General features: G+C 45.9%; 1 protein-coding gene across 1 annotated transcript in view; it reads right to left on the bottom strand.

Annotated features, from left to right (window-relative positions):
• The window catches only part of ITGA2B (integrin subunit alpha 2b), a 130942-nt gene that overhangs the window by 16465 nt on the left and 86759 nt on the right, over positions 1-27718 (bottom strand). The window contains exons 23-25 of the mRNA XM_075347718.1: positions 8553-8632; positions 4011-4091; positions 3050-3155 (exon numbers count right to left, since the gene is read on the bottom strand). Of these exons, the coding sequence (XP_075203833.1) occupies positions 3050-3155; positions 4011-4091; positions 8553-8632 (267 nt within the window). The remainder of the gene's footprint in view (positions 1-3049; positions 3156-4010; positions 4092-8552; positions 8633-27718) is intronic.

A 27718-nucleotide genomic window follows, 5' to 3' on the forward strand; every position in this document is an offset into this window, starting at 1 on the left:
GTAGTGGTCTCATCAATGGGTTCTTTGACTTTTCTTTCCTCTTCTTCTGTGTCTGTTTCTTTTTCTTGTAGTATTGAGACAGCAGGGTTTCTGTAGGGATTTCTGGGACATGGTGTGACATCTAGTGCGTACCATCCGCGTTCTCCTTGGTGCTTTGTGAATTCTACTGAATCTCCTATCTGTAGGTTTCTTCCTGGATGTCCTCTAGGTAAATGTGCTCTAACGTCCCTTCTGTTCACAAAGATGCCCTCCTTTACACCAGGTGCTACTATAAAGCCATATCCAGACCTTAGACTGAAGTCTTCTACAACTCCTCGACAAAGTGGGCCTCTGACCTGGGATTTGGCTCTTCTCAAGGACCGCTTTTCCTCTAAGTCTCTGGCCGTGACCTCGTCCTTCTTCTCGGGAGACTGCTGTGCAGGTGGATCCCTTGTCCTGCTGCGGCGCCGTGTCCTGCGGGCTGGGTCCTGCCTGACTGCCACCTCACCGCTTGCAGGCTCCCAGGTGATGTATCTGGACAGATCTTCCTCAGCGGAGGATGTCGGACCCTCTTCATCCCAGCGGGAGTACGGCAGCATCTCTGGCTCTTGGACTGGTGCTGCATCCACTGCTGATGGCTCTGGAGTCAGCTTCTCAGCTTTCTGGCCTCCCCTCCCCCTTAGTTCTTCTGAGCACTCCTCTTGTGGCAGCGCTAGGGATGGATGTTCATCAGCAGGCCAGGGCGGTGGACTCTTTGGCGTGGATGTTGCAGGAGTCTTCCTGTGGGTGTGCGGGGGGAGCAGATGCCGGTCCACCATCTCCTTTGGGAAGTGGGCCTCTAGATCAGCCTTCAGCTTCCAGTATTCGGGGTCCTCCCCCAGCATGGACTTTCCAGCAGGGACTTGCTTGGACTGGGGAGCGATGTCTGCTCTGGCCTTGCAGGCCGGGGTAAATAGCTGTATAGTCTTGTCTTGGCGGGCCGCGCCTGGCATGGCGGCGGCCTGGTCTTGGCGGGCCGAGCCTGGCATGGCGGCGGCCTGGATCAGCGTCGCAGTTTCAGCCGGTTCTTGGCGGGCCGAGCTGGGCGTCGCCGCAGCGACCTGGATCAGCGTCGCTGTTGCGGCCGGTTCTTGGCGGGCCGGGCTGGGCATCGCTGCAGCAATCTGGGCTTGGCGGGCCGCACCTGGCGTGGCTGCGGCCTGGTTCAGCGTCGCCGGGCATCTCTCCAGGAACCGCGGGCGTGGAAGCAGGGGTCGGGGCACTCGCGCTGGCAGTGGCAACACAGGACTCACCCATCGGTAGCATCATCGGGGTCTGAGTCGTCGCCGCTCGGTCTGGCACTCGTCGGGCGGTTCCCCTCTCATAGGCCTGAACCGCTGCAGCCATCTCCAGAAGCTCCGTGCGTCCCTCGCTGATCTGCCATACAACCCTGGCCTCCAGTTGGTCGCAAAACCGGGCAAGTTCCCGATACCACCAGGCAGCGGAGCCTGGCTCTGGGTCTCTGCGTTCAGACGCCATTTCCTCTGCGTCTCCTTCTTCTAGTAGCAGGCTTCTGGCTCTCTTTCTTTCCCGACGTCTCTGAACGCCTCCGCTCTCATCACTTGCGAGACCAGGACTCTGCAGGGGATCTCTGGGTAGCCACACCTCTTCGTGGGCGGTAACTTCTCCCAGCGCGGGCTGCTGTTGTTTTTCAGCGCGCTTTTCATGGTGGCAATATGGCGGCGCTTCCAATTTTTCGAGCGGACCGCCCAGGCACATGGTCACCTGTCTGAACAGGTCTAGTTCTTATCCTGTTCACAGCGCCAGGATGTGGGGCCCCGAGGTGCGGTGTCGGTGCAACTGTGCATTACCTTCAGGGACTCCACGCGGCTGGATCTTGTCACAGGTAGGAAATCTTCTATTTTGATTGTCGTGACGCCACTCTCAGAATTGCGGTCAGTGGAGACCGCCACTGCAGGTTAGGGGTGCCTGGGGCTGATGGTGGGTGCAGTCAGTTGTAATAGCCTCCTGAGAGCGAGGCATGCCCCAGGGCCCGTATAGGTGTGTGGAACTACAAGTCGCAGAATGACTCACACGCACAAGCAGAATGTCTTTCAAGGGTTTTACTCACTGAGGGTGGCAGGGTGAGTAACCCGGGCGTAGCTGGGATGAACCAGGCTGGAACCAGGTGTCCTTCAGGCTGACTGATGAGGGTGGCTACTGACTCGCCTTCCTTAGCCCTTCTGTTGTTTGTGGTAACCCCGACTTGCAGTCCCTATGGGGGTCACCCAGGGAAGTTACTGCTCCCCTCGTTTCGGCCCGTTTGCTTGTAGCCTGGACCAGGTCACTCCGGCTGCTTGCCTCCTGTGAACTATGGGCCCTCACTTTGCTACGTGGCTGCGGACTCTGTGGTGTTGTCTTGGGGGTTTGAAGTGCCCCCTCAAGCAGGTTTGGCAGAAGAAAGCTGGATCTATCTCTGCACTGGGACCTGTTACCCCTTCAGGCCTGGTACCTCCCTGGCAGTCCTCTTACTCTCCACTCCGTTGCTCTCTCTTTAGCCTTGTGTGGATTTCGGACGGCACCACTAGGTGACCGTTCTCCCCCGTCAGTAGTCACTGCGCGGACGCTGTTAGACTGCAACAGCTCCAGGGTCTGCTTCTGCTCCCCCTGAGCTGTACACTAAACCGGCTCACTCGTGGGACCTGCACTGCTGCTCCTGTCTGAGCTCCACTTCCATGCTCCTCACTCCTCCACACTCTGCTTCAGACTGCCCTCTCCTCCTCTTTTCCCTTTGTGCCTGCCTACGTCACCTAGCAACCAGGCTCTCTACCACACCCCTTGAGTGGAGATGGAGGCCTCGCCCCCTCCTGGGATCCCCAGGGGTCCTCCCAAAGGTACATGTGTGAGACCTGATCACTATGCGCCTGTGTAGTCACACCTCGGTCAGCCTTCTGGATTACCTGTTTTGTACTGTCCCCAGCATGGGTGCAGTACTCAGTGGTGCCTGACCAGGTCAGGGGCGCCACACTTATACATCACGTTTATCTGTATACACATGTAAAGTCAATTCCACATACAGGAAAGGGTTTACCTCGTAGATCTGTGTCACCATTTCTCCTCTCTCACTGGGGTTTGTCGAATCCTCTTTTAGCTCCCAGTTGGGTAATGGGAGAATGACTTCTGCGGGGTGAATGCTCCTATTTCACGGAAGGAAATAAATCATTTTGCAATTGTCACACTGACTACTATGCCCAATATTAGACTCTTAAGCCTGCTGTACACGTTACAATTAATCGTGAGATCGCATTTGCCCCGCCCCCATCGTTTGTGCGGCACAGGCAATTTCTTGCCCGTGTCGCACAATGCTGTAACCCCCGTCACACGCACTTACCTTCCAAACGACCTCGCTGTGGGCGGCGAACATCCACTTCCTGAAGGGGGAGGGACGTTCGGCATTACAGCGACGTCACACAGCGGCCGGCCAATTGAAGCGGAGGGGCGGAGATGAGCGGGACGTAACATCCCACCCACCTCCTTCCTTCAGCATTGCCGGCGGGACGCAGGTAAGGTGTGTTCATCGTTCCCCGGGTGTCACACGGAGCGATGAACAACAGGACGTGTGATTTTTAGAAAATGAGCGACGTGTCAGCGATGAACGAGAAGGTGAGTATTTCTGCTCGTTCATAGCTGTCACACGCTACGATATCACTAACGATGCCGGATGTGCGTCACTTACGACGTGACCCCGACGACATACCGTTAGATATATCGTAGAGTGTAAAGCCCGCTTTACTTTCTGTTCACATTAGTAAACCAACTGGTGTACTGTTCCATGTTTTCAGTTTTGGTTTATTCTTTGTATATTTGGGAGATTTAAGCCCTCCTTCTCCTTGAGGCTGTGCAACTTGTCTACTTAACTTTCCATGAGCAGGTGGAAAACACAGTCAAGCATCGCTACTTCTCTTCCCCATACTGTATGTGCTTTATAATTGAAGCTTCCTTTTATCAATAGGTTATATCCATTTATAAAAAACCCTTATAAACATACTCACCCTCTGAGGTCAAGTGACATTTTCACTATGATGTCCAGGTGTACCCAAACTATTGGGCTGCTCGAGTTGTAACTGTTTCGGCTGAAAAGTAACAATACTTTCATGTTTTAATTTCAATATATGTCAACATTATTATCATTACCTATACCCTTTATACACAAAATAATGCGGCTAAACTTCAAACCAGACAACTCATGGCCATGATTTGTGCTCTTTCTGGGTAAAAAAGTTTCATTTTTATCTAAGTTGGTAGCGTTCATTTGGTAGTGTTCAGACAGAATGGCTCGTTCTGATGTACATTGGTTAAAGTAAATCTCTTTGTGACTCCAATATGTAATATAAAAAAGGTAAAGATGTTAATGCACAAAAAAAACAAGCCTATGTGGGGTTATCAATGTTAAGGAAAGAAAAAACATACTAATTAGACTATTTTATATTATTTTACTATATGATCAATACAAACACATCATTGTATGGGATAATATAGTCATGGCCAAAAAGTGTTGACAACCTTGAAATTGTACCAGAAAATGAAGGGTTTTTTTCCCTGAAAATTATTGCAGTTACATGTTTTTTATACACATTTTTTTTCCTTTTTGTGTATTGGAACTGCACAAAAAAACTGGACATAAAAAAAGGCAAATTGGAAATAATTTCACACAAAACACCAAAAATCCTATAACCATCAAGCTTCTTACACCTTTAAAATATGAGCGCTCATATTTGAAGGCGTCTTCTCCCAACAACAATTTTAAGATCTCTCCACAGGTGATCAATGGGATTTAGATCTGGACTCATTGCTGCCACTTCAGAACTCTCCAGCAATTTGTTTCCATCCATTTCTGAGGGCTTCTTAAAGTATGTTTGGGGTCATTGTCCTGCTGGAAGACGCATGACCTAGGACGCAATCCCAGATTTCTGACACTGGGCACTACATTCTACCCCAAATCTTTTGGTAATCTTTAGATTTCATGATGCCTTGCACCCAGGGAAGGCACCTAGTAAAAGAGGCAGCAAAACAACTCCAAAATATCTTTGAACATCCACCATATTTGACTACGTATTGTGTTCTTTTCTTTGTAGGCCTCATTTTTTTTTCTGTAGACAGTAGAATGATATGCTTTATGAAAAAGATCTACATTGGTCTCATCTGGCCACAAGACGCTTTCCCAGAAGTATTTTAGCTTACGAACATTTCGGTAAACTACATCCCATTCTTTGTGTCAGTAGTGGGGTCATCCTGGGTCTCCTGCCATAGCGATTCCTTTCATCCAAATGTCGACAGATAGTTTTCGCTGACACTCATGCACCATGAGCCTGCAGGATAGCTTGAATTTCTTTAGAACTTGATTTGGGTTGCTTATCCACTATCTGGAGTATCCTTTGTTGCATCCTTTATCAATTTTTTCTCCCTTCAACGATAAGGGTGATGTGCTACAGTGCCATGACTTGTCCACCGTTTCTTGATTATGTTATGTACCTAGGACAAAGGAACATCAAAATCTCTGGAGATGGACTTGTGACCTTGAGAATGTTGATATTTTTAAACAATTTTGTCTCTCAAGTCCTCATACAGTTCTCTTCTGTTTCTGTTCTCCATGCTTAGTGTGGCACACAGAATACAATGCAAAGATTGAGTCAACTTCTCCCCGTTTTATCTGGTTCAGGTGTGATTTTCATACTGCCCCCACCTGTTACTTGCCACAGGTGAGTTTGAATGAGCATCACATGCTTGAAACAAAGGTGTTTACCCATAATTTTGGAAAGCTGCCAACAATTTTATCCTGCCCATTTTTGGAGTTGTGTGAAATTATGTCTTTATCTAATAAATCTTTTTTTCTCTATATTTTTTGTGTTTCATTAAAACACAAAGGAAATTAAGATGTGTATTACAAAACGTGTAATTTACTGGGAGAAATACATCATTTTCTGGAACAATTTCAAGGATGCTAACACTTTCGGCCATGACTGTAATTCTACAATTGAGCAAAAAGATTCTCAGAACACTTCCTATGATCAGTAGGTTTGGTGCCTTCAGGCATGGGTCATGTTACAATGATGACAAGGGTCTTGGCTGTCTTTTTGCTCAACTCCAAAAAGATTAGGGATGAAAAAGTCTTCTGAATTAATGGTCAAGATAAAATCTAATTTGACTTCTATGATTTTACATATCAAAAAATAATTTAAAAACAAACATCTGGTCCTTAGAGTGCTTAAATCCAAGTAAATACAACCTCAAATAAAAGCCATATTTGGTCAGTCTTTTTCTAAATGTGCTCTCAAGGACTGGTGCACTTGAAAATTTTACAGGATAACGGAGGCCAAAGTTGTAGCTCTTGCATTTTTGCAATTTCTCTGAACATTGCACTACTTTAAGATTTTCAAATGTCTTCATAGATCATTTACAAGTGGAAAACATTCTCACTATAGAATTATGGAGTCAATACTATCGAAATGACCTTCTTATAACTCTTCCAAGATTGATGGGCAGCAACTATAGCGTCTCTAAGTTCATTGCTGATGTCTTTCCTTGTTGGCATTGTGTCAACACATGCCTGAATGCTCTAGACCAGCAAACTACCAAAACTTCGGCCTTAATAAACGTTGTCACATTTGATGATGACAATTACCGTATTTTTCGGACTATAAGACGCACCGGACCATAAGACGCACCCTGGTTTTAGAGAAGGGAAATAGGAAAATAACATTTTAAGCAAAAAATGTGGTCATGACACACTGTTATGGGGCGAGGATCTGCTGCTGACACTGTTATGGGGGTAATATCCCCAAATTCTCTACTAAGGTACCCCATCCTGGTAATGATCCTCCTGCCTTGTGTACATATATAGCCCTCATCCTAGTATAGCCCCATCTTGCTATATACTGCATCCTGGTATGTGCTCCCATCCTGCTATATATGCCATCATCCTGCTCATATACGCCATCATCCTGCTCATATACCCCCATCATCCTGCTCATATACCCCCATCATCCTGCTCATATACCCCCATCATCCTGCTATATGCTATCATCCTGTTCATATACTCCCATCATCCTGGTATATGGCCCCATCATCCTGCTCATATACCCCCATCATCTGCTCATATACCCCCATTATCCTGCTATATGCCATCATCCTGTTCATATACTCCAATCATCCTGGTATATGGCCCCATCATCCTGCTCATATACCCCCATCATCTGCTCATATACCCCCATCATCCTGCTATATGCCATCATCCTGTTCATATACTCCCATCATCCTGGTATATGGCCCCATCCTGCTCAAATACCCCCATCATCCTGCTATATGCCATCATCCTGTTCATATAACCCCATCATCCTGGTATATGGCCCCATCATCCTGCTCATATAGCCCCATCATCTGCTCATATACCCCCATCATCCTGCTATATGCCATCATCCTGTTCATATACTCCCATCATCCTGGTATATGGCCCCATCATCCTGCTCATATACCCCCATTATCCTGATATATGCCATCATCCTGTTCATATACCCCCATCATCCTGCTCATATACCCCCATCCTGCGGCACACACAAAAAAATAAATAAACGTTTACACTCACCTTTCCTCGTTCCACTCAGCGTCGCTCCTCCTCCTGTCTGTGCCGGCAGTGCTGTGTTGAGCCGGCCACATTCCCTGCAGCACTGCGATGTATTGTCCTCCAGTCTGCCGGCGAAGCTGTGAAGACACACGTGCGCACAGCGATGACGTCATCGCTGTGAGCCCCGCTCGCTAGTCTCCACAGTACAGAGCGGCCAGCAGACTGGAGGACATCGCGGTGCTGCAGGGGAACGGTGAGTACATTGATTCACTGCACCCCGCGCTGATGATGATGCGCGGGGGGCAGTGAATACAGCCGAGCATGATAATTCCAGGCTGTAGTTGCCAGGGGTGATCACGGCCGGCTGTTACTTATGCGCGCATCCCCGCCCATCATCCCGCCCACCTATCAGCCCCGGCTTCAGCACTGAGAGATGGGCGGGAGGATGGGCGTGCATATGTAATGAGCGGGCCCACGTGGTCACGGCAGGCGCTGCTGCTGCCTGCTCGTGCCCCCGATGACCCGTTCCACCACAGCACCCTCATTCCCCGCAGCCATGCCCTACATTCAGACCATTAAACGCACCCCCCACTTTCCCCCAACATTTGGGGGGAAAAAAGTGCGTCTTATGGTCCGAAAAATACGGTAATCAAATGCTTCATATTATCAGCCCCAAACTGCTACTTCACCTCTTAATTTCTATAGAAGCAGTAAAGATGTACTTACATTTCTTTTACGCACACACGTTTTAGCACTGTTTTTGTTACATAAATTATGACGGTGTAAAATATCATATGTTTTATATCTGCGGTTGTATTTACCTAATTTTTAGATCTTCTAAGGAGCAGATTTTTTTTCCTTTATTATTATATCTTGATATGTAAAACCATAGTATTCAAGGAGGATGTACTTAGTTTTTCTAATTTCTGCATAAAGGAGGGTTTTGCATGCTATAAGAAAGTAATTAACTCACCTCTTTATCTGCATCGGGAATGAGATGTTACTTCCACTTTCTTCCAGGTTACTTATGGTCAGCTGTAATTTAGCTGGTAGCTATAATATATGCCAGGAAAAAGCAGGGATAAAATGTAAATATAAAGCGAGTGAAATAAGTATTGAATACGTCACCAATTTTCTAATAAATATATTTCTAAAGGTGCTATTGACATGGATTTCTCACCAGATAGAATCTACCCAATCCACACAGGCAAAGAAATAAAACCATAGATGTCCATAAATTAAGTGATTTGTAATAATAAGAAATGACACAGGGAAAATATGTTTAATGAAATTTATTTATTTAAACATTTGTACAAAAGATTTTTTTGTGACTGACAGCTTCAAGATGCCCCCTGTATGGCGTATGCATTGCTCAGGTGGGATTTTGGACCATTCTTCCACACAAACACTCTTGAGATCTTGAAGGTCCTGTGGGCTCCTTCTATGAACTCTGAGCTTTAGTACCTTCCATAAATTTTCTATTGGATTCAGATCAGGTGAATGGCTGGGCCATTCCAACAGCTTTATTGTCTTCCTCTTAAACCAATTGAGTTTCCTTGTCTGTGTGTTTGGGATCATTGTCTTGCTTAAATGTCCACCCTCATTTCATCATATTCATGGTAGATGGCAGCAAATTTTTATCACAAAATGTCCATAGATGATAAAATTATTAAATGTCAATTCAATGTCAATTCAAAATTGAGGTTAACCATTATGTCAGAAGAAGTGGAAAGAAAGAAACTAGAACTTGAGAAGAAAGAGAGAACACAGGTAATATGCGCAACTATTTGAGAATATGACGATATAAGGGGGAGGAGAGAAAGGCCTCCCAATGAAACCATTTCAGGGCTACGAATTCAATTTCTTTTTGAATATGGGCAATTAGATATTCCATTCTGTGTGTACTGGAGATCTCGGAGAACCACTCCTCTTAGGAAGGGAGATCCAGAAATCTCCAATGCCGGGGAATCACCGTCTTCGTGGCCTGGAGGAGATGTCTTAGAAGTGTTTTTTTGTATACGGACTTGGGCATGGGCAACATGTAAAGCAAAATTGCTTCAGGAGATGGGGGGACCAATACTCCCATTACCTCCAAGGCAACCTTAAGAACCCCTTCCCAAAAGGCGCTGAGAGTAGGGAAGGACCACCAAATATGTGAGATTGTCCCAGCAGCTGTTCCACAGCGCCAGCGAGACTCCGGTATACCATTTGCTCAAAATGTAGGGGACCCTGTACCACCTAGAGAGAATCTTAAAACTGGTCTCCTGGGATTTGGAGGCTATCACAGATTTATGTGAGAGGGAGAAACATCTATCCCACTGAACTTTGCTAAATATTTTACATAGCTCGGTTTCCGAGGCTTTACAGTAAGGTGGAAGGGAGTCGAGGTCCTTATGGAATAGAAGTTTATAAATCACCAAAGTCGTGTGAGGGATGATAGGCTGTGTCAGGCATAACGTCTCAAACGTCGTAAGGGGGCGCATTAGAGCTCTGTGCTTAGGTAGGGAAGAGAAGAAGTGTTTTATGCTGGGTATATTCGAAGATAAAGCGCAGAGAGGAAGCCTGGTCTCCTATGAGGGAACTCAATGGCAGCAGCATGCCAGCTGGAGCAACTTGGTGTACACGTAAGGGTCGGAGTATCGAACCACCCAAGAAGACCGGGGAGGTATAGGCTGGTCAGAAATCGGGGTTGCCAGTGATAGATAAAATAGGGCCAACCGGGTCCAACAACATTCCTTTCTGAAAGGGAGTATTAACTGTTTTCAGTGTGTGGGCAACTGTGTAGAATAAATCATTCTTATTCATGCTGGTGATTGAGCGTAACCAAGGGAGGACTCTCACCAGTATGGGGCAGATATTCGTAGCAATGCGTACCCACAATTTGGACGAGTAGCTGGGGATTAAGTCCAATATACGCGCATGTGCTGCAGCTATGTAATAACAACGACAGTCTGGAAGGTCCACTGCCCCTCCCCCTGCCTCCTTTGGTCTAGTGAGAGTCTCCCATCTAAGTCTCGATGACCAAACGAAGCGCCTAAACAACCGCCGAAGTCCCACCCAGAAGGAAGCAAGTATATACAGTTAGGTCCAGAAATATTTGGACAGTGACACAAGTTTTGTTATTTTAGCTGTTTACAAAAACATGTTCAGAAATACAATTATATATATAATATGGGCTGAAAGTGCACACTCCCAGCTGCAATATGAGAGTTTTCACATCCAAATCGGAGAAAGGGTTTAGGAATCATAGCTCTGTAATGCATAGCCTCCTCTTTTTCAAGGGACCAAAAGTAATTGGACAAGGGACTCTAAGGGCTGCAATTAACTCTGAAGGCGTCTCCATCGTTAACCTGTAATCAATGAAGTAGTTAAAAGGTCTGGGGTTGATTACAGGTGTGTGGTTTTGCATTTGGAAGTTGTTGCTGTGACCAGACAACATGCGGTCTAAGGAACTCTCAATTGAGGTGAAGCAGAACATCCTGAGGCTGAAAAAAAAGAAAAAATCCATCAGAGAGATAGCAGACATGCTTGGAGTAGCAAAATCAACAGTCGGGTACATTCTGAGAAAAAAGGAATTGACTGGTGAGCTTGGGAACTCAAAAAGGACTGGGCGTCCACGTATGACAACAGTGGTGGATGATCGCCGCATACTTTCTTTGGTGAAGAAGAACCCGTTCACAACATCAACTGAAGTCCAGAACACTCTCAGTGAAGTAGGTGTATCTGTCTCTAAGTCAACAGTAAAGAGAAGACTCCATGAAAGTAAATACAAAGGGTTCACATCTAGATGCAAACCATTCATCAATTCCAAAAATAGACAGGCCAGAGTTAAATTTGCTGAAAAACACCTCATGAAGCCAGCTCAGTTCTGGAAAAGTATTCTATGGACAGATGAGACAAAGATCAACCTGTACCAGAATGATGGGAAGAAAAAAGTTTGGAGAAGGAAGGGAACGGCACATGATCCAAGGCACACCACATCCTCTGTAAAACATGGTGGAGGCAACGTGATGGCATGGGCATGCATGGCTTTCAATGGCACTGGGTCACTTGTGTTTATTGATGACATAATAGCAGACAAGAGTAGCCGGATGAATTCTGAAGTGTACCGGGATATACTTTCAGCCCAGATTCAGCCAAATGTCGCAAAGTTGATCGGACGGCGCTTCATAGTACAGATGGACAATGACCCCAAGCATACAGCCAAAGCTACCCAGGAGTTCATGAGTGCAAAAAAGTGGAACATTCTGCAATGGCCAAGTCAATCACCAGATCTTAACCCAATTGAGCATGCATTTCACTTGCTCAAATCCAGACTTAAGACGGAAAGACCCACAAACAAGCAAGACCTGAAGGCTGCGGCTGTAAAGGCCTGGCAAAGCATTAAGAAGGAGGAAACCCAGCGTTTGGTGATGTCCATGGGTTCCAGACTTAAGGCAGTGATTGCCTCCAAAGGATTCGCAACAAAGTATTGAAAATAAAAATATTTTGTTTGGGTTTGGTTTATTTGTCCTATTACTTTTGACCTCCTAAAATGTGGAGTGTTTGTAAAGAAATGTGTACAATTCCTACAATTTCTATCAGATATTTTTGTTCAAACCTTCAAATTAAACGTTACAATCTGCACTTGAATTCTGTTGTAGAGATTTCATTTCAAATCCAATGTGGTGGCATGCAGAGCCCAACTCGCGAAAATTGTGTCACTGTCCAAACATTTCTGGACCTAACTGTATGTAGGAATGGTGTGTAAAAGGTATAGTAATTGTGGGAGAATGGTCATTTTAGGAATGCTACTTCGTCCAAACCAAAAAAGCACCCCTGCTCCCATGTTTTTAAATTGTTTTCCATCTTAGCAAGGAAAGGTTGGAAGTTCAACAAGTGTGCACACAGGCCATGAAGGTTGAGTGTGTTACCTATTGTTTTTAAAAAGTTGTACATGCTGATTCCAGGTCTTTCTGTAGCTCTTCACAGGTGGTTCTTGGCTCTTGGACAACTCCTCTTTTAATTATTTTCAGAACTCTGTCTGAAATCTTGCTGTGAGCACCTGGTTATGGCCAGTTAATGGTGGCATGATGTTCTTTCCACTTCTGGATTATGGCCTCAACAGTGCTCACTGGAGCCTTCCGTAGTTTACAAATTCTTCTCTAACCAATGCCATCAGTATGTTTTGCAACAATAAGGTTGCAAAAGTCTTCAGATAGCTCACAGGTTTTACCCATTATGAGATGCTTTTTGTGTGGAATCTTGGTAATGAGACACCCTTTTATAGGCAGTCAATTGAACCAAATTATATTATTTTTCCCTTTCAAGTGGCAGAATTCCTTTCTAATTACTGGTATAGTTCAACTTGTGTCATTACTTTCCATGGCTTTTGCACCTCTCTTTCTTCAGATGTTCAATACTTTTTCTTTGAGCTATTTCTCATTATTACACAACTTTATTTATGGACATCTATGGTTTGATTTCTTTACCTGTGTGGATTGGATGGGTTGTTACCAACATCTGGTGAGAAATTCATGTCAAGAGCACCTTAGAAATATATTTACTCACACAATTTGCAACGTGTTCAGTACTTATTTCAGCCACTGTATAAACAATTGTTGCAAAACACAAATGATAATAATTGAACTGGAAAAATCAGTATTTTTATGGCTGTACAAAAACATTGTGTCAACCTCCATCACACTTTATTACAGGGCTATATCTAAGTTAAAGTCTTTCGTTTTCATATGGGGTAACATCGTAATAGTGTGCCGCCCCTGTGTCAGCAGCCAGGCTGTTCAGATCCGGATCCACAGGGTGGCTCGAGGGATCTTCTGGACCTGGGGGTCGCGGACACTTTAAATAAAATGGGACGTATTTTTACGGGATTTACCGTAATCACTGTGTGACGCCACCCACGGTGTGTCGTGAGATGCAGCACTACCGCTGCTGTTATGGGGTACCCGGGGGCGATGGGATGGCAGCTGGATATTAACCCCTCCATGGGTAGGGATGGATGCCCCGGGGCCCAGTGTCTCTGTGCTGAGGATGGTGATTGCAGGGGCCGGCATGCCCGGTCAGACCGGGGGATGTTAGTTTACTCACGATTGAATAAATCACACAAGTCCAATGGTAAACCAAGGTGCTAGTGGCCGGCCGCCACGGCCGGGTGTATTCTGGTCCCTCACCCGGGGTGATGGTCTGTGTCACTTTCCTCTCCACTGTTTTTGGTGTTTGTGGACGTCCCAGTATGGAGCACGGGAGTCCGCTCCCGGTACTTTTGTTGGGAGCCTTGCCCGCTGACGCTGGCCCTTGGGATCTACCGGGCCCTGGCAGATGCCCTATCTGCCGCGGTGGTCTGATTTTGGGACTTTGGTTGGGACAGGACCTATAATCCTGCCCTCAATTGGTTAATTAGCTAGGCTGTTGGTTACGGTCATGGCTTCAGGGTCCAAGTACCCCCTCTGTGCACGGTTTCCGGGTCGGTTCTCCAATGTCGGTACCGGCGGGCTCCTACCCTGTCCCGGTCCAGCTCAGATCTCCGGCAGCCGTCTTCCCATCTCCTGACAGACACGGACCACCGTCTGCCACCAAGCCAGTACACCGGGGCTCCAACCACGACGCCTTTCCTTTCTGTCTTTGCACTTGAGCTTCACTTTCTCCTTTCCTCCTGCTCCACTGCACTCAACTCTCTCCTCTCTGAACTCAGACTTGAACTCAGGGGTCTGGAGAACCCGGGGCGGAAAAAAAGACAGTTGAGTCTTTTTTTGCGCCCCGGGTTCTCCAGACCCCTAGGTGGGGGTTCTCCATCCGCCTGGTCCCTCCCACTGGTGTGCATTTCCTTCCCTGGGGGGGTGACTAGGGTTTTTGGTTGGCATGATGTAACCTGGTGAGGGATGGTGTTATGCGGGGGCCTACTCTGTGTGACCACCTGGCAGAGCCAGGGCGTCACAATAGCAGAAAACGGACCCCATAATTTGTATCACAATTTCTCCTAAGTATTCCATTATCCTTCATATGGCAAGAAACTACAGTTCAGGTGCACTGCAAAGCTTAAAAGAGTAAAAAAAAAATTGCCTCCCCTCAAGTTACCATTTTGGGAGTTACACCTTAATGAGAATTCATCTACAGTTGTGTTGACCGTTGTGACTCCCAAGGTCTTTTCCAGAAATATTCACGCAGTTGATGTTACAGAGTGAAGACTGCAAATATGCCAATTTAGTGCCCAATACTTTGTGACCAACGTCTGGAGATATGCACTCATAAATTGTTAACCCCTACAACACCTGGCAATTTTCCGTGTTTTGTTTTTGTTTTTCCTGTTGTTCTTCCAAGACCCATATGAGGTCTTGTTTTTGCCGGATGAGCTGTACTTTTGAACGACACCAATTATTCTGCAACATATTGTACTGGAAAAAAGGGGAGAAAAATTCCAAGTGCAGTGAAATTGCAAAAAAAAGAGCAATTCCACAATTGTTTGTTTTTTTTTTTACCATGTTCATTGTAAGGTAAAACTGATCTGCAGTATGATTCCCCAGGTCAGGACGAGTTAGTAGATACCTAACATGTACACTTTTATTTTTATTTAAGTAGTGAAGAAAAATGCAGAAGGTTGTGAAAAGAAAAAAAATTGCGGTTTTGATGCCATTTTCCAAACCCATAGTGTTCTCATTTTTCGGGATCTGGGGTTCAGTGATGGCCTTTTTTTACATCTTGAGCTGACATTTTTAATTATATCATTTTTGGGTAGTTTAAGTATTGAAGGAAAAGACCGGGCACCACAGACGAGCAACAATCAGCTTCACACTGGTTTAAGGAACCGGACCGCTATTGCAGACATGGGACACCTGCCCTGGAGCTGCACGCTCAGAACCAGACCACAGTACAAAAAAAGAAGGAAAGAATCAGCAACTCACCGGGGGATGAGATCAAGTCTTCTTTATTGTGCAAACACTGGTGACATGTAGTGCAGGGAGGGGTAGCCGAAGCCTTGGACAACGGTGATCATTTCGTGCTAGTGTGGTGCTTCTACGGGACCTGTGGAAGCACCACACTAGCGCGAAACGGTCACCGTTGTCTGAGGCTTTGGCACCCTCTCCCTGCACTATATGTTACCCTTGTTTGTACAATAAAGAATATTTGATCTAATCACCAGGTGAGTTGCTGCTTTTTTTGTTCTTTTTTTGCTGGATCTTCATTTTCAGGTAGATGCAATGTTTTGATCACCTATTGCTGCATTTTATTGCAATATTGTGGCGACCAAAAAAATATAATTCTGGCAATTTGATTTTATTTCTCGCTACGCCCTTTACCAATAAGATTAATTTATTTTATATTTTGAAAATGGCGATACCAAGTATGTGTAGTTTTACATTTTATATTTTCAATGGGTCAAAAGAGGTGATTTGAACGTTTGTGGGTTTTTTTTAAATTAATTTCCAATTTTTTAAAACACTTTTTTACACTTTTTCTCAGTCTTTAATAGTGGAGACTTCCTCAGGGGCATTGAGGAAGTCTCCATGAAAAGCTCGTTGGGGCGACAGGAACGGACGGAACAGCTGATACATACGTTCAGTAAGTTTACCACTACTATTTTGTGCTGATTAATAAGCCCTTTGGGAGTTTTGTGGAAGCTAACATAGTGTGGCTTTCAACACTATTTGGAGCAAGCAACCCTTTCATCTCCCACACAAACTTCACAGGTGTTGCTTTCATTTGCTTCTGTGATTTATGCAGTCTTCTACCATATTTAGGCTTGAACAATATACCTCTGAGATACTTATAACATTCTTATTGTGGACCACAACAGCAGCACATAGTGTTAAGGGTGCTTTACACTCTGCGACATCTCTAACGATATATCGTCGGGGTCACATCGTTAGTGACGCACATCCGGCGTCGTTAGCAATATCGCATCGTGTGACACCAAGGAGCGACGGTCAACGATTGCAAAAACGTCAAAAATCGTTGATCGTTGATACGTCGCTCCTTTTCATAATATCGTTGGTGGTGCATGCCGCTGGTTGTTCATCGTTCCTGCGGCGTCACACATCGCTATGTGTGACACCGCAGGAACGACGAACATCTCCTTACCTGCGTCCACCGGCAATGAGGAAGGAAGAAGGTGGGTGGCATGTTCCGGCCGCTCATCTCCGCCCTGCCTCTGCTATTGGGCGGCCGCTTAGTGACGCCGCTGTGACGCCGAACGAACTGCCCCATTAGAAAGGAGGCGGTTCGCTGGTAACAGCGACGTCGCTAGTAGAGTTGAGCGCGGTTCGTGGTTCGTGGTTCTCCAGTTCGCGGCTCGAGTGATTTTGGGGCATGTTCTAGATCGAACTAGAACTCGAGCTTTTTGCAAAAGCTCGGTAGTTCTAGAAACGTTCGAGAACGGTTCTAGCAGCCAAAAAACAGCTAAATCATAGCTTGGTTTCTGCTGTAATAGTGTAAGTCACTCTGTGAATCAAACTATTATCACATTTCAGTGTATAGTGTGCGTGAACAGCGCCTTCAGATCACTGCTGTTTCTATAATGGCGATCGCCATTTTTTTTTTTTTTTTTTCTTGTCTTCCTTCCCTAAGCGCGCGCGTCTTGTGGGGCGGGCCAGCATGTCAGCCAATCCCAGACACACACACAGCTAAGTGGACTTTGAGCCAGAGAAGCAACGGCATGTGTGATAGGATCTGCATGTCACATGTCCCTGCATTATAAAACCGGACATTTTCTTCACGGACGCCATTATCTGCCTTCTGCGTCTTTGGTGTCAGACATCACTGTCGCAGCTCCGTCTTCCTGAGTCCTATAGCCGATACAGCTGTATGCGCTGCATACACAGCGTTAGACAGCTTAGGGAGAGCACTTTATAGCAGTCCTTTTAAGGGCTCCAACCGGCAGGGTCAGAGAGCCATAGGTGACAGGTCCTGCAAACAGCAACAGCGTCTGTGTAGCCCAGGTCAGGGATTTCCTACCTGCATTTCACCATTAGGAGGGAATAGAAAGGCAGGCTTCCATTCCTCTACCCAGAGCACCACAATCCTGCCACTGTACCCTCTTGTCCTCTGCACACTCCAACTGATAACTAAGCCATTATACTAGCAAACACTCAGTGTACCTAGTGGCATCCTATACGTGGCTATTGGACTTTGCTATAGTCCCACTACTGCAAAGACATTTGCAGAGCGCGTCTGCCTGCATTGCACACTACAACTCATTCTAACCAAGCCATTATACTAGCAAACACTCAGTGTACCTAGTGGCATCCTATACGTGGCTATTGGACTTTGCTATAGTCCCACTAGTGCAAAGACATTTGCAGAGCGCGTCTGCCTGCATTGCACACTACAACTCATTCTAACCAAGCCATTATACTAGCAAACACTCAGTGTACCTAGTGGCATCCTATACGTGGCTATTGGACTTTGCTATAGTCCCACTAGTGCAAAGACATTTGCAGAGCGCGTCTGCCTGCATTGCACACTCCAACTCATTAAAACCAAGCCATTATACTAGCAAACACTCAGTGTACCTAGTGGCATCCTATACGTGGCTATTGGACTTTGCTATAGTCCCACTAGTGCAAAGACATTTGCATAGCGCGTCTGCCGGCATTGCACACTCAAACTCATTTTAACTAAGCCATTATACTAGCAAACACTCAGTGTACCTAGTGGCATCCTATACGTGGCTATTGGACTTTGCTATAGTCCCACTAGTGCAAAGATATTAGCAGAGCACATCTGCCTGCATTGCACACTCCAACTTTTTTAAACTAAGCAATTTTACTAGCAAACACTCAGTGTACCTAGTGGCATCCTAAACGTGGCTATTGGACTTTGCTATAGTCCCACTAGTGCAAAGACATTTGCAGAGCACATCTGCCTGCATTGCACACTACAACTCATTCTAACCAAGCCATTATACTAGCAAACACTCAGTGTACCTAGTGGCATCCTATACGTGGCTATTGGACTTTGCTATAGTCCCACTAGTGCAAAGACATTAGCAGAGCACATCTGCCTGCATTGCACACTACAACTCATTCTAACCAAGCCATTATACTAGCAAACACTCAGTGTACCTAGTGGCATCCTATACGTGGCTATTGGACTTTGCTATAGTCCCACTAGTGCAAAGACATTTGCATAGCGCGTCTGCCTGCATTGCACACTCAAACTCATTTTAACTAAGCCATTATACTAGCAAACACTCAGTGTACCTAGTGGCATCCTATACGTGGCTATTGGACTTTGCTATAGTCCCACTAGTGCAAAGACATTAGCAGAGCACATCTGCCTGCATTGCACACTACAACTCATTCTAACCAAGCCATTATACTAGCAAACACTCAGTGTACCTAGTGGCATCCTATACGTGGCTATTGGACTTTGCTATAGTCCCACTAGTGCAAAGACATTTGCAGAGCGCGTCTGCCTGCATTGCACACTCCAACTCATTAAAACCAAGCCATTATACTAGCAAACACTCAGTGTACCTAGTGGCATCCTATACGTGGCTATTGGACTTTGCTATAGTCCCACTAGTGCAAAGACATTTGCATAGCGCGTCTGCCTGCATTGCACACTCAAACTCATTTTAACTAAGCCATTATACTAGCAAACACTCAGTGTACCTAGTGGCATCCTATACGTGGCTATTGGACTTTGCTATAGTCCCACTAGTGCAAAGATATTAGCAGAGCACATCTGCCTGCATTGCACACTCCAACTTTTTTAAACTAAGCAATTTTACTAGCAAACACTCAGTGTACCTAGTGGCATCCTAAACGTGGCTATTGGACTTTGCTATAGTCCCACTAGTGCAAAGACATTTGCAGAGCACGTCTGCCTGCATTGCACACTACAACTCATTGTTACTAAGCCATTATACTAGCAAACACTCAGTGTACCTAGTTGTATCCTAAACGTGGCTATTGTACTTTTGTCTATTCACAGTATTGGAACGATATTTGCAGCACGTCTGCCTGCATTGCACACTCTAACTTTTTTAAACTCAGCCATTTATAGTAGCAAACACTCAGTGTACCTAGTTGTATCCTAAACGTGGCTATTGTACTTTTGTCAATTCACAGTATTGGAACGTTATTTGCAGCACGTCTGCCTGCATTGCACACTCCAACTTTTTTAAACTCAGCCATTTATAGTAGCAAACACTCAGTGTACCTAGTTGTATCCTAAACGTGGCTATTGTACTTTTGTCTATTCACAGTATTGGAACGATATTTGCAGCACGTCTGCCTGCATTGCACACTCTAACTTTTTTAAACTCAGCCATTATACTAGCAAACACTCAGTGTACCTAGTGGCATCCTATACGTGGCTATTGGACTTTGCTATAGTCCCACTAGTGCAAAGACATTAGCAGAGCACATCTGCCTGCATTGCACACTACAACTCATTGTAACCAAGCCATTATACTAGCAAACACTCAGTGTACCTAGTGGCATCCTATACGTGGCTATTGGACTTTGCTATAGTCCCACTAGTGCAAAGACATTTGCAGAGCGCGTCTGCCTGCATTGCACACTCCAACTCATTAAAACCAAGCCATTATACTAGCAAACACTCAGTGTACCTAGTGGCATCCTATACGTGGCTATTGGACTTTGCTATAGTCCCACTAGTGCAAAGACATTTGCATAGCGCGTCTGCCTGCATTGCACACTCAAACTCATTTTAACTAAGCCATTATACTAGCAAACACTCAGTGTACCTAGTGGCATCCTATACGTGGCTATTGGACTTTGCTATAGTCCCACTAGTGCAAAGATATTAGCAGAGCACATCTGCCTGCATTGCACACTCCAACTTTTTTAAACTAAGCAATTTTACTAGCAAACACTCAGTGTACCTAGTGGCATCCTAAACGTGGCTATTGGACTTTGCTATAGTCCCACTAGTGCAAAGACATTTGCAGAGCACGTCTGCCTGCATTGCACACTACAACTCATTGTTACTAAGCCATTATACTAGCAAACACTCAGTGTACCTAGTTGTATCCTAAACGTGGCTATTGTACTTTTGTCTATTCACAGTATTGGAACGATATTTGCAGCACGTCTGCCTGCATTGCACACTCTAACTTTTTTAAACTCAGCCATTTATAGTAGCAAACACTCAGTGTACCTAGTTGTATCCTAAACGTGGCTATTGTACTTTTGTCTATTCACAGTATTGGAACGTTATTTGCAGCACGTCTGCCTGCATTGCACACTCTAACTTTTTTAAACTCAGCCATTATACTAGCAAACACTCAGTGTACCTAGTTGTATCCTAAACGTGGCTATTGTACTTTTGTCAATTCACAGTATTGGAACGTTATTTGCAGCACGTCTGCCTGCATTGCACACTCAAACTTTTTTAAACTCAGCCATTTATAGTAGCAAACACTCAGTGTACCTAGTTGTATCCTAAACGTGGCTATTGTACTTTTGTCTATTCACAGTATTGGAACGATATTTGCAGCACGTCTGCCTGCATTGCACACTCTAACTTTTTTAAACTCAGCCATTATACTAGCAAACACTCAGTGTACCTAGTTGTATCCTAAACGTGGCTATTGTACTTTTGTCAATTCACAGTATTGGAACGTTATTTGCAGCACGTCTGCCTGCATTGCACACTCAAACTTTTTTAAACTCAGCCATTTATAGTAGCAAACACTCAGTGTACCTAGTTGTATCCTAAACGTGGCTATTGTACTTTTGTCAATTCACAGTATTGGAACGTTATTTGCAGCACGTCTGCCTGCATTGCACACTCAAACTTTTTTAAACTCAGCCATTTATAGTAGCAAACACTCAGTGTACCTAGTTGTATCCTAAACGTGGCTATTGTACTTTTGTCTATTCACAGTATTGGAACGTTATTTGCAGCACGTCTGCCTGCATTGCACACTCTAACTTTTTTAAACTCAGCCATTATACTAGCAAACACTCAGTGTACCTAGTTGTATCCTAAACGTGGCTATTTTACTTTTGTCTATTCACAGTATTGGAACGATATTTGCAGCACGTCTGCCTGCATTGCACACTCTAACTTTTTTAAACTCAGCCATTATACTAGCAAACACTCACTGTACCTAGTTGTATCCTAAACGTGGCTATTGTACTTTTGTCAATTCACAGTATTGGAACGTTATTTGCAGCACGTCTGCCTGCATTGCACACTCAAACTTTTTTAAACTCAGCCATTTATAGTAGCAAACACTCAGTGTACCTAGTTGTATCCTAAACGTGGCTATTGTACTTTTGTCTATTCACAGTATTGGAACGTTATTTGCAGCACGTCTGCCTGCATTGCACACTCTAACTTTTTTAAACTCAGCCATTATACTAGCAAACACTCAGTGTACCTAGTTGTATCCTAAACGTGGCTATTGTACTTTTGTCAATTCACAGTATTGGAACGTTATTTGCAGCACGTCTGCCTGCATTGCACACTCAAACTTTTTTAAACTCAGCCATTATACTAGCAAACACTCACTGTACCTAGTTGTATCCTAAACGTGGCTATTGTACTTTTGTCTATTCACACTACTGCAAATCTATGTGCAGCACCTCTGCATGACAACCTCGTGCTCTGTTTTTAATAAGCTATAATGATAGCACAAAATACTGCCATTTTGTGGCATCATAGAACTGGCTGTTGTATTCCATTAGTGCCCCACTGGTGACAAGCTATTTCTAGCACCTCTACATCACACCCTCATGCACATTTAGCTACGCTAATGTTATAGCAAACTCATGGAATTCATTGCTGCATTTCATAATTCGGAGGGATAGAAAGTCAGGCTTCCTTTAGCTTTTCCTTCTGTTCATAGACAGCATCTCCAAGACAAATTTCCCCTCCACGTCTAAGTGTGGAGAGGCAGCTAGTGCGCATGCGTGTGCCGATGTACCCCAGCTGCAGCATAATTACAGTGTTTCGCCTAGTGAGTATGCTCACCCTGACTGTGCCATTCCTGACGCTAAGTCTTCATTTCGGGATACAGCGCATGCTCCCACACTAAGTGTGAAAAGCCTCTTTGCACAGGTGCTTGCATTCTGTGCCGGGTCTAAGTCCTGTTTTGTGCCTAGACACCATGCTAAAGCTGATAGTCTTTTTTCAGAGACTGTATTTCATGCTACTGAGCATGCTCAGGCACTTCCTGCATCAGAGACTAGGTCCGGTAATGAACTCTTTGGCCCTGGCCCTGATGTGGGGGTCCCATATAGACCACAGGGCATCAGGTGTCCTCCCAAATGGCTTGCAGAGGCCCACACCTATGACTTGTCACCGCATTATTGATGGTCAGACGATGACTGGTGAGGTGTTTGGGTCATGGCAGCCATGAGGTCATCATTGAAGTTGCGTTTCCAAATAGGACGCTAGTTATGCCACTCATGACGTGTCACTCTGCTTTTGTCTCCAGGAGGTGCATTGTGGTTCACCCTGGTTTGGGGCGGACCCAGGTTATAAAAGGGGCTGGAGCCAACAAGGAGGTGCGCAGTCTTCTATTATGCTCCGAAAGAGCACACCTCCATGTGTTGAACCCATTGCGGCTTTAGGCCAGAGGTAGGCAGGGATAGGGTGGTGGATGCAGGCCACCACCACAGTTGGTAACGCAGAACGGTTAAGACCAGCTCCTGTCCTAACAGTCCTGCTTGTGCAGGCCAGTGGCATTAACAGGCCTGCTGCTGCTGATGCGCCTGCTGTCCACAGGTGTGGCCCCTACGCACACGGTCAGCGTACTCAATGGCCCCTGTGTTGTTAACAGGGAGTTCCTGGGCTGGGTGGGCATGTGGACCCTGTGACGCTAACAGGGCTCACAGTCTCCAGATCCGAATGGCGTCTAACTCGGTTCAGGCTACTATTAGTTTCATAGCCACACAGCTCTGTATCCTCCACCAAACCTTCAAGTTGCCAACCTCTCCTTTTCCAACTGGGAGCACGGTGGACACTGACTGCTGAAGGTGATATATACCTTTCTCTTTCTTTTCTTATTAATTTTTGTTATATAGCGGTCACAGATTATATACCACTTTATCCAAATCTGCCAGTCCCACTGTAACAGATGTTGTTTCTTCAGCAAATGTTACAGTTGTTTAACCACCAAATCCACGGACCAAAATTTTTTTCCCCTTTCCAACACACCTGTTCCCCTTTCCAACAGCATCTGTCCTTTTTCAACTCATTTTGGGATATGACCAAAAGTGCAACTGTGCAGGGACACCGTACTCAACGCCATCTCAGCACAGCAGCCATCCCTCGGTCCCTCCGATGTGGACAAGTAAAAGACCATTTCCTCCTATCCATGACAAAGTGTTGAGATTCACTCTGTGCAGCACTGGTGTTTAGTGGAAAAGTAGATCTAAGATTGCGTACCACATTCTGCAGATACTCCTGTATACGTGCGTCTATTTCTATGGCAGGAATTAGTTCGCCAAATTTTGTCTTGTACCGGGGATCTAACAGTGTGGCAACCCAGTATTCAGGATTACTTCAAATTCATACAATCCGAGGGTCATGTAGGTAGTGCAGCAAGAAGGCGCTCATGTGTCTTGTGCATCCAGGAGGACCAAGTCCTTGGTGTGTTGGTGGCAGAGAGGTGAGAATCGTGCATCCTTCCTCTGCCCTCTACCCACAACCTCGCACAACCGAAATGTGAGCAAGCTCTCACTCATCTGCTGAGTCTTCCATGCCCATCGCCAGTTCGTCCTCCATTTCTTCATGGGCTCCTGCACTTTCATCAACACTTTTTGCTGATACTATGCGCCCTTGTTAATCCCTCTCCCTCACCATGACTGCCGCATAGGTGCCGCTGACCATCTGGACCTCGTAGATCTTGTTATCCCTTCCGCATATGACTCCTCCTGTACTTCCTCCCCTTCCTCTTGTCCCAACACCTGACTCCGAATAATAATTACAGTGTGCTCCATCATGTAGATGACCAGAATTGTCACGCTGAGAATGACATTGCCAGTGCTAAACATCTTCGTCGACATTTCAAAACTGTGTAGCAGGGTGCATAGGTCCTTGATCTGACACCACTCCAGCAGCGTGATCTGCACCACCTCTGGATCAACTTATCCCAGGCTATATGTCTTACCGTATTTCAGCAGGGCTCTGCGGTGCTGCCACACACGCTGCAACATGTGCAGATTCCAATTCCTGCGTGTCGGAACATCGCATTTCCGGCGTTTAACTGCCAGACCCTAAGACTTCCGGAGTGATGAAAGTTGTTGAGCTGCTGTGTGCGCACGATGGAAGTGAGCACATAGCGAGCGTGCCCGCTGCACAAGGCCATGTAGGCCGTGATGGTGTTTTAAAAATTGCTGGAGAATTCGGATCAACACGTGAGCCATAAAAGGCACGTGTGTCACATTGCCCTGAGGATGGCCCGCAGCCAGGTTTGCATCATTGCCGCACACGGCTGTTAAGTCACCAACGGAGTCCGCTCCGTCAATTTGTACTCCGGTCGCCAGGTGACAACGTGTTCCTTTCATGAATAGTGCTGATGATGGGAGAGTAGTCGATGCCAGCGGCGCAGGTGGACGCAGGTTATGCTCACCCACTGGGCTGCATTACCTTGACAGATGCAGAATCTCTGGCTGAATGTAGCTGGTGGGTATCTCACAGATGAAATACCATCATTCAGCTACAACCAATGGGAAGACACCACACCCTTTTTTATGCCCATCCTGTCTGCAGACCACTGCCAGACATAGCTATGAACCTCTGGTTAATTTTACCCCCAGTTCAGTTTTATGATTTTGTGTGCTTGTTACCTGACTACTTTTCCTGCTTGCTGTTTATGTACCTTGTTGGCCGATACGCATTTCACCTCTGCTTGTTTTCTGATTAAGTCCTGGCCGTCCCATTCTGTTCCTGTTCCTCAATTAATGTTTTGACCCTGCCTGACTACTATTCTCTGTAATAGCGGTGTGACTCACATTTCCCATACATTTCAAAGTAAAACTTTGACCGCCTGATGGCATTGAGCTCTGCTGCCAGCATAGTAAGGAGGTGTGTGGTAGTCCTTGTGCGCAGTTGCAAGGAAGGGTGGCCTGACCACACAGGGTTTGCGCAAAGGTAGAGGACCCACACGAGGTTGAAGAGGCAGAAGCAGTGTATTAACTTCTACATACAGAACAAGGATTGAAACAACTCGTGGGGACGGCAAGACTTGTACAGCAGACCCTTCTCCATCTCTCACCATAGTTTGCCAGTGCCCAGTCAGTGACATGTAATGACCCTGTCTATGCTTACTGGTCCAAGTATCTGTGTTGAAATGCACCCTGTCGCACACAGATTTTCTCAAGGAAGTGGTGATGTTGTGTGCGACATGCCGGTGTAGCGCGGGCATGCTTTTCTTGGAGAAGCAGTGGTGATTGGGCATCTGGTACTGGGGCACAGCGACAGACATAAGGTCTGTAAAATCCTGTGTGTCCACTACGCGTAAAGGCAGCATTTCGGTAGCCAACAGCTTACAGAGGGATAGAGTCAACCACTTAGCTTTGTCATGGGTCGCAGTAAGTGGCCTTTTATTTGACCACATCTGAGGGACAGAGATCTGGCTGCTGTCTGTAGACGGTGTTGAGTAGGGTGTCCCTGGAAAAATGCAGGTTTGTGAGAAAAGTGCAGGCGGAGACATGATGTTGGCTTCATCTTGCCTTCAGATCTGTTCATCTTGTATCATTTTAAAAAACACAGCAAGCAAGGGTTACTCCAAGCGGAGTCTCCCTTTTTTTCCAAAAATTGGGCCCCACACAGACACCTTATCAGTGGCAGCACTTGTGCCCTAGTTGCAAACAGGATGTTTTGATTTGCATCAAGCACATTCCAAATCCACAAGCATTTACTCTCCCAGGATGACACAGGGGTAGTAAATTCCTTCTGGATCCATGACTTGTTCATTTTGATGAACGTCAGTCTGTCCACATTGTCACTGGACAGACGCGTGCGCTTATCTGTCAGCACACACCCAGCAGCACTGAAGACACGTTCAGAGACAACGCTGGCAGCTGGACACGACAAAATCTTCGAGGCGTAACTGGAGAGCTCTTGACATTTTTCTAGATTTGAAGCACAAAAGGAGCAAGGCTCCATTTGCAAAGTCATTGCATCGATGTTCATTTGGAGATACTCCTGTATCATCCTCTCCATCCGTTGACTATGTGTCAGACTTGTTGTCTCTGGTGGCCTTGCAAAGGAGGGTCTAAAAAATTATGAAAAGATTCCATAAAATTGCTGTTACCAGCACCAGATACGGTCCTACTGGTACGGGTAGACTGTTGAAGATGACGAGGCCGTCCCATGTTTGTCAAGTTACAACTGGGAGAATCACTCCCTTCACCTGCACGGTTGTTTGGTGGAAAAGCCGAGCTAAGATCGAGTAACAGCTTCTGCTGATACTCCTGCATACGTGCGTCCCTTTCTATGGGTGGAATTATGTCACAAAATTTGGACTTGTCCCGGGGATCTAATAGTGTGGCAAGCCAGTAGTCATCATCACTTCTAATTTTGACAATACGAGGGTCATGTTGGAGGTAGTGCAACAAGAAGGCACTCATGTGTCTTGCGCAGCCATGCGCACCAAGTCCACGCTGTGTTTGTGGCATAGAGGTGCTAACCGTTCTTTCTTCCTCTGTCATCTCCCCCCAACCTCTTTCAACTGAAATTTGACCAAGGTCCCCCTCATCTGCTGAGTCTTCCATGTCCATGGACAGTTCGTCCTCCATATCTTCATGTCCTCCTGCACCTTCCTCAACATCTCACCTGCTACCATGCGCCCTTGTTGATCCCTGTCCCCCATGGTCCCATGCCTGCCGCGTTGGTGATGATGAACGTCTGGACCTTGGTGATGTTGTTGTGTCTTGCGCATATGAATCCTCCTGTAGTTCCTCCCCTTCCTGTTGTCCCACCCCCTGACTACGAATAGTGTTTAGCGTGTGCTCCAGCATGTAAATGACTGTAATCGTCATGCTGATAATGGCATTGTCAGCGCTAAACATATTCGTCGCCATGTCGAAACTGTGCAGAAGGGTGCATAGGTCCTTGATCTGAGATCACTCCATCAGGGTGATCTGCCCCACTTCTGCATCTCGTTGGCCCAGGCTATACATCATGACGTATTGCACCAGGGCTCGCCGGTGCTGCCAC

The sequence above is a fragment of the Anomaloglossus baeobatrachus genome, chromosome 5, assembly GCF_048569485.1.
Source record: "Anomaloglossus baeobatrachus isolate aAnoBae1 chromosome 5, aAnoBae1.hap1, whole genome shotgun sequence".
Classification (NCBI taxonomy): domain Eukaryota; kingdom Metazoa; phylum Chordata; class Amphibia; order Anura; family Aromobatidae; genus Anomaloglossus; species Anomaloglossus baeobatrachus.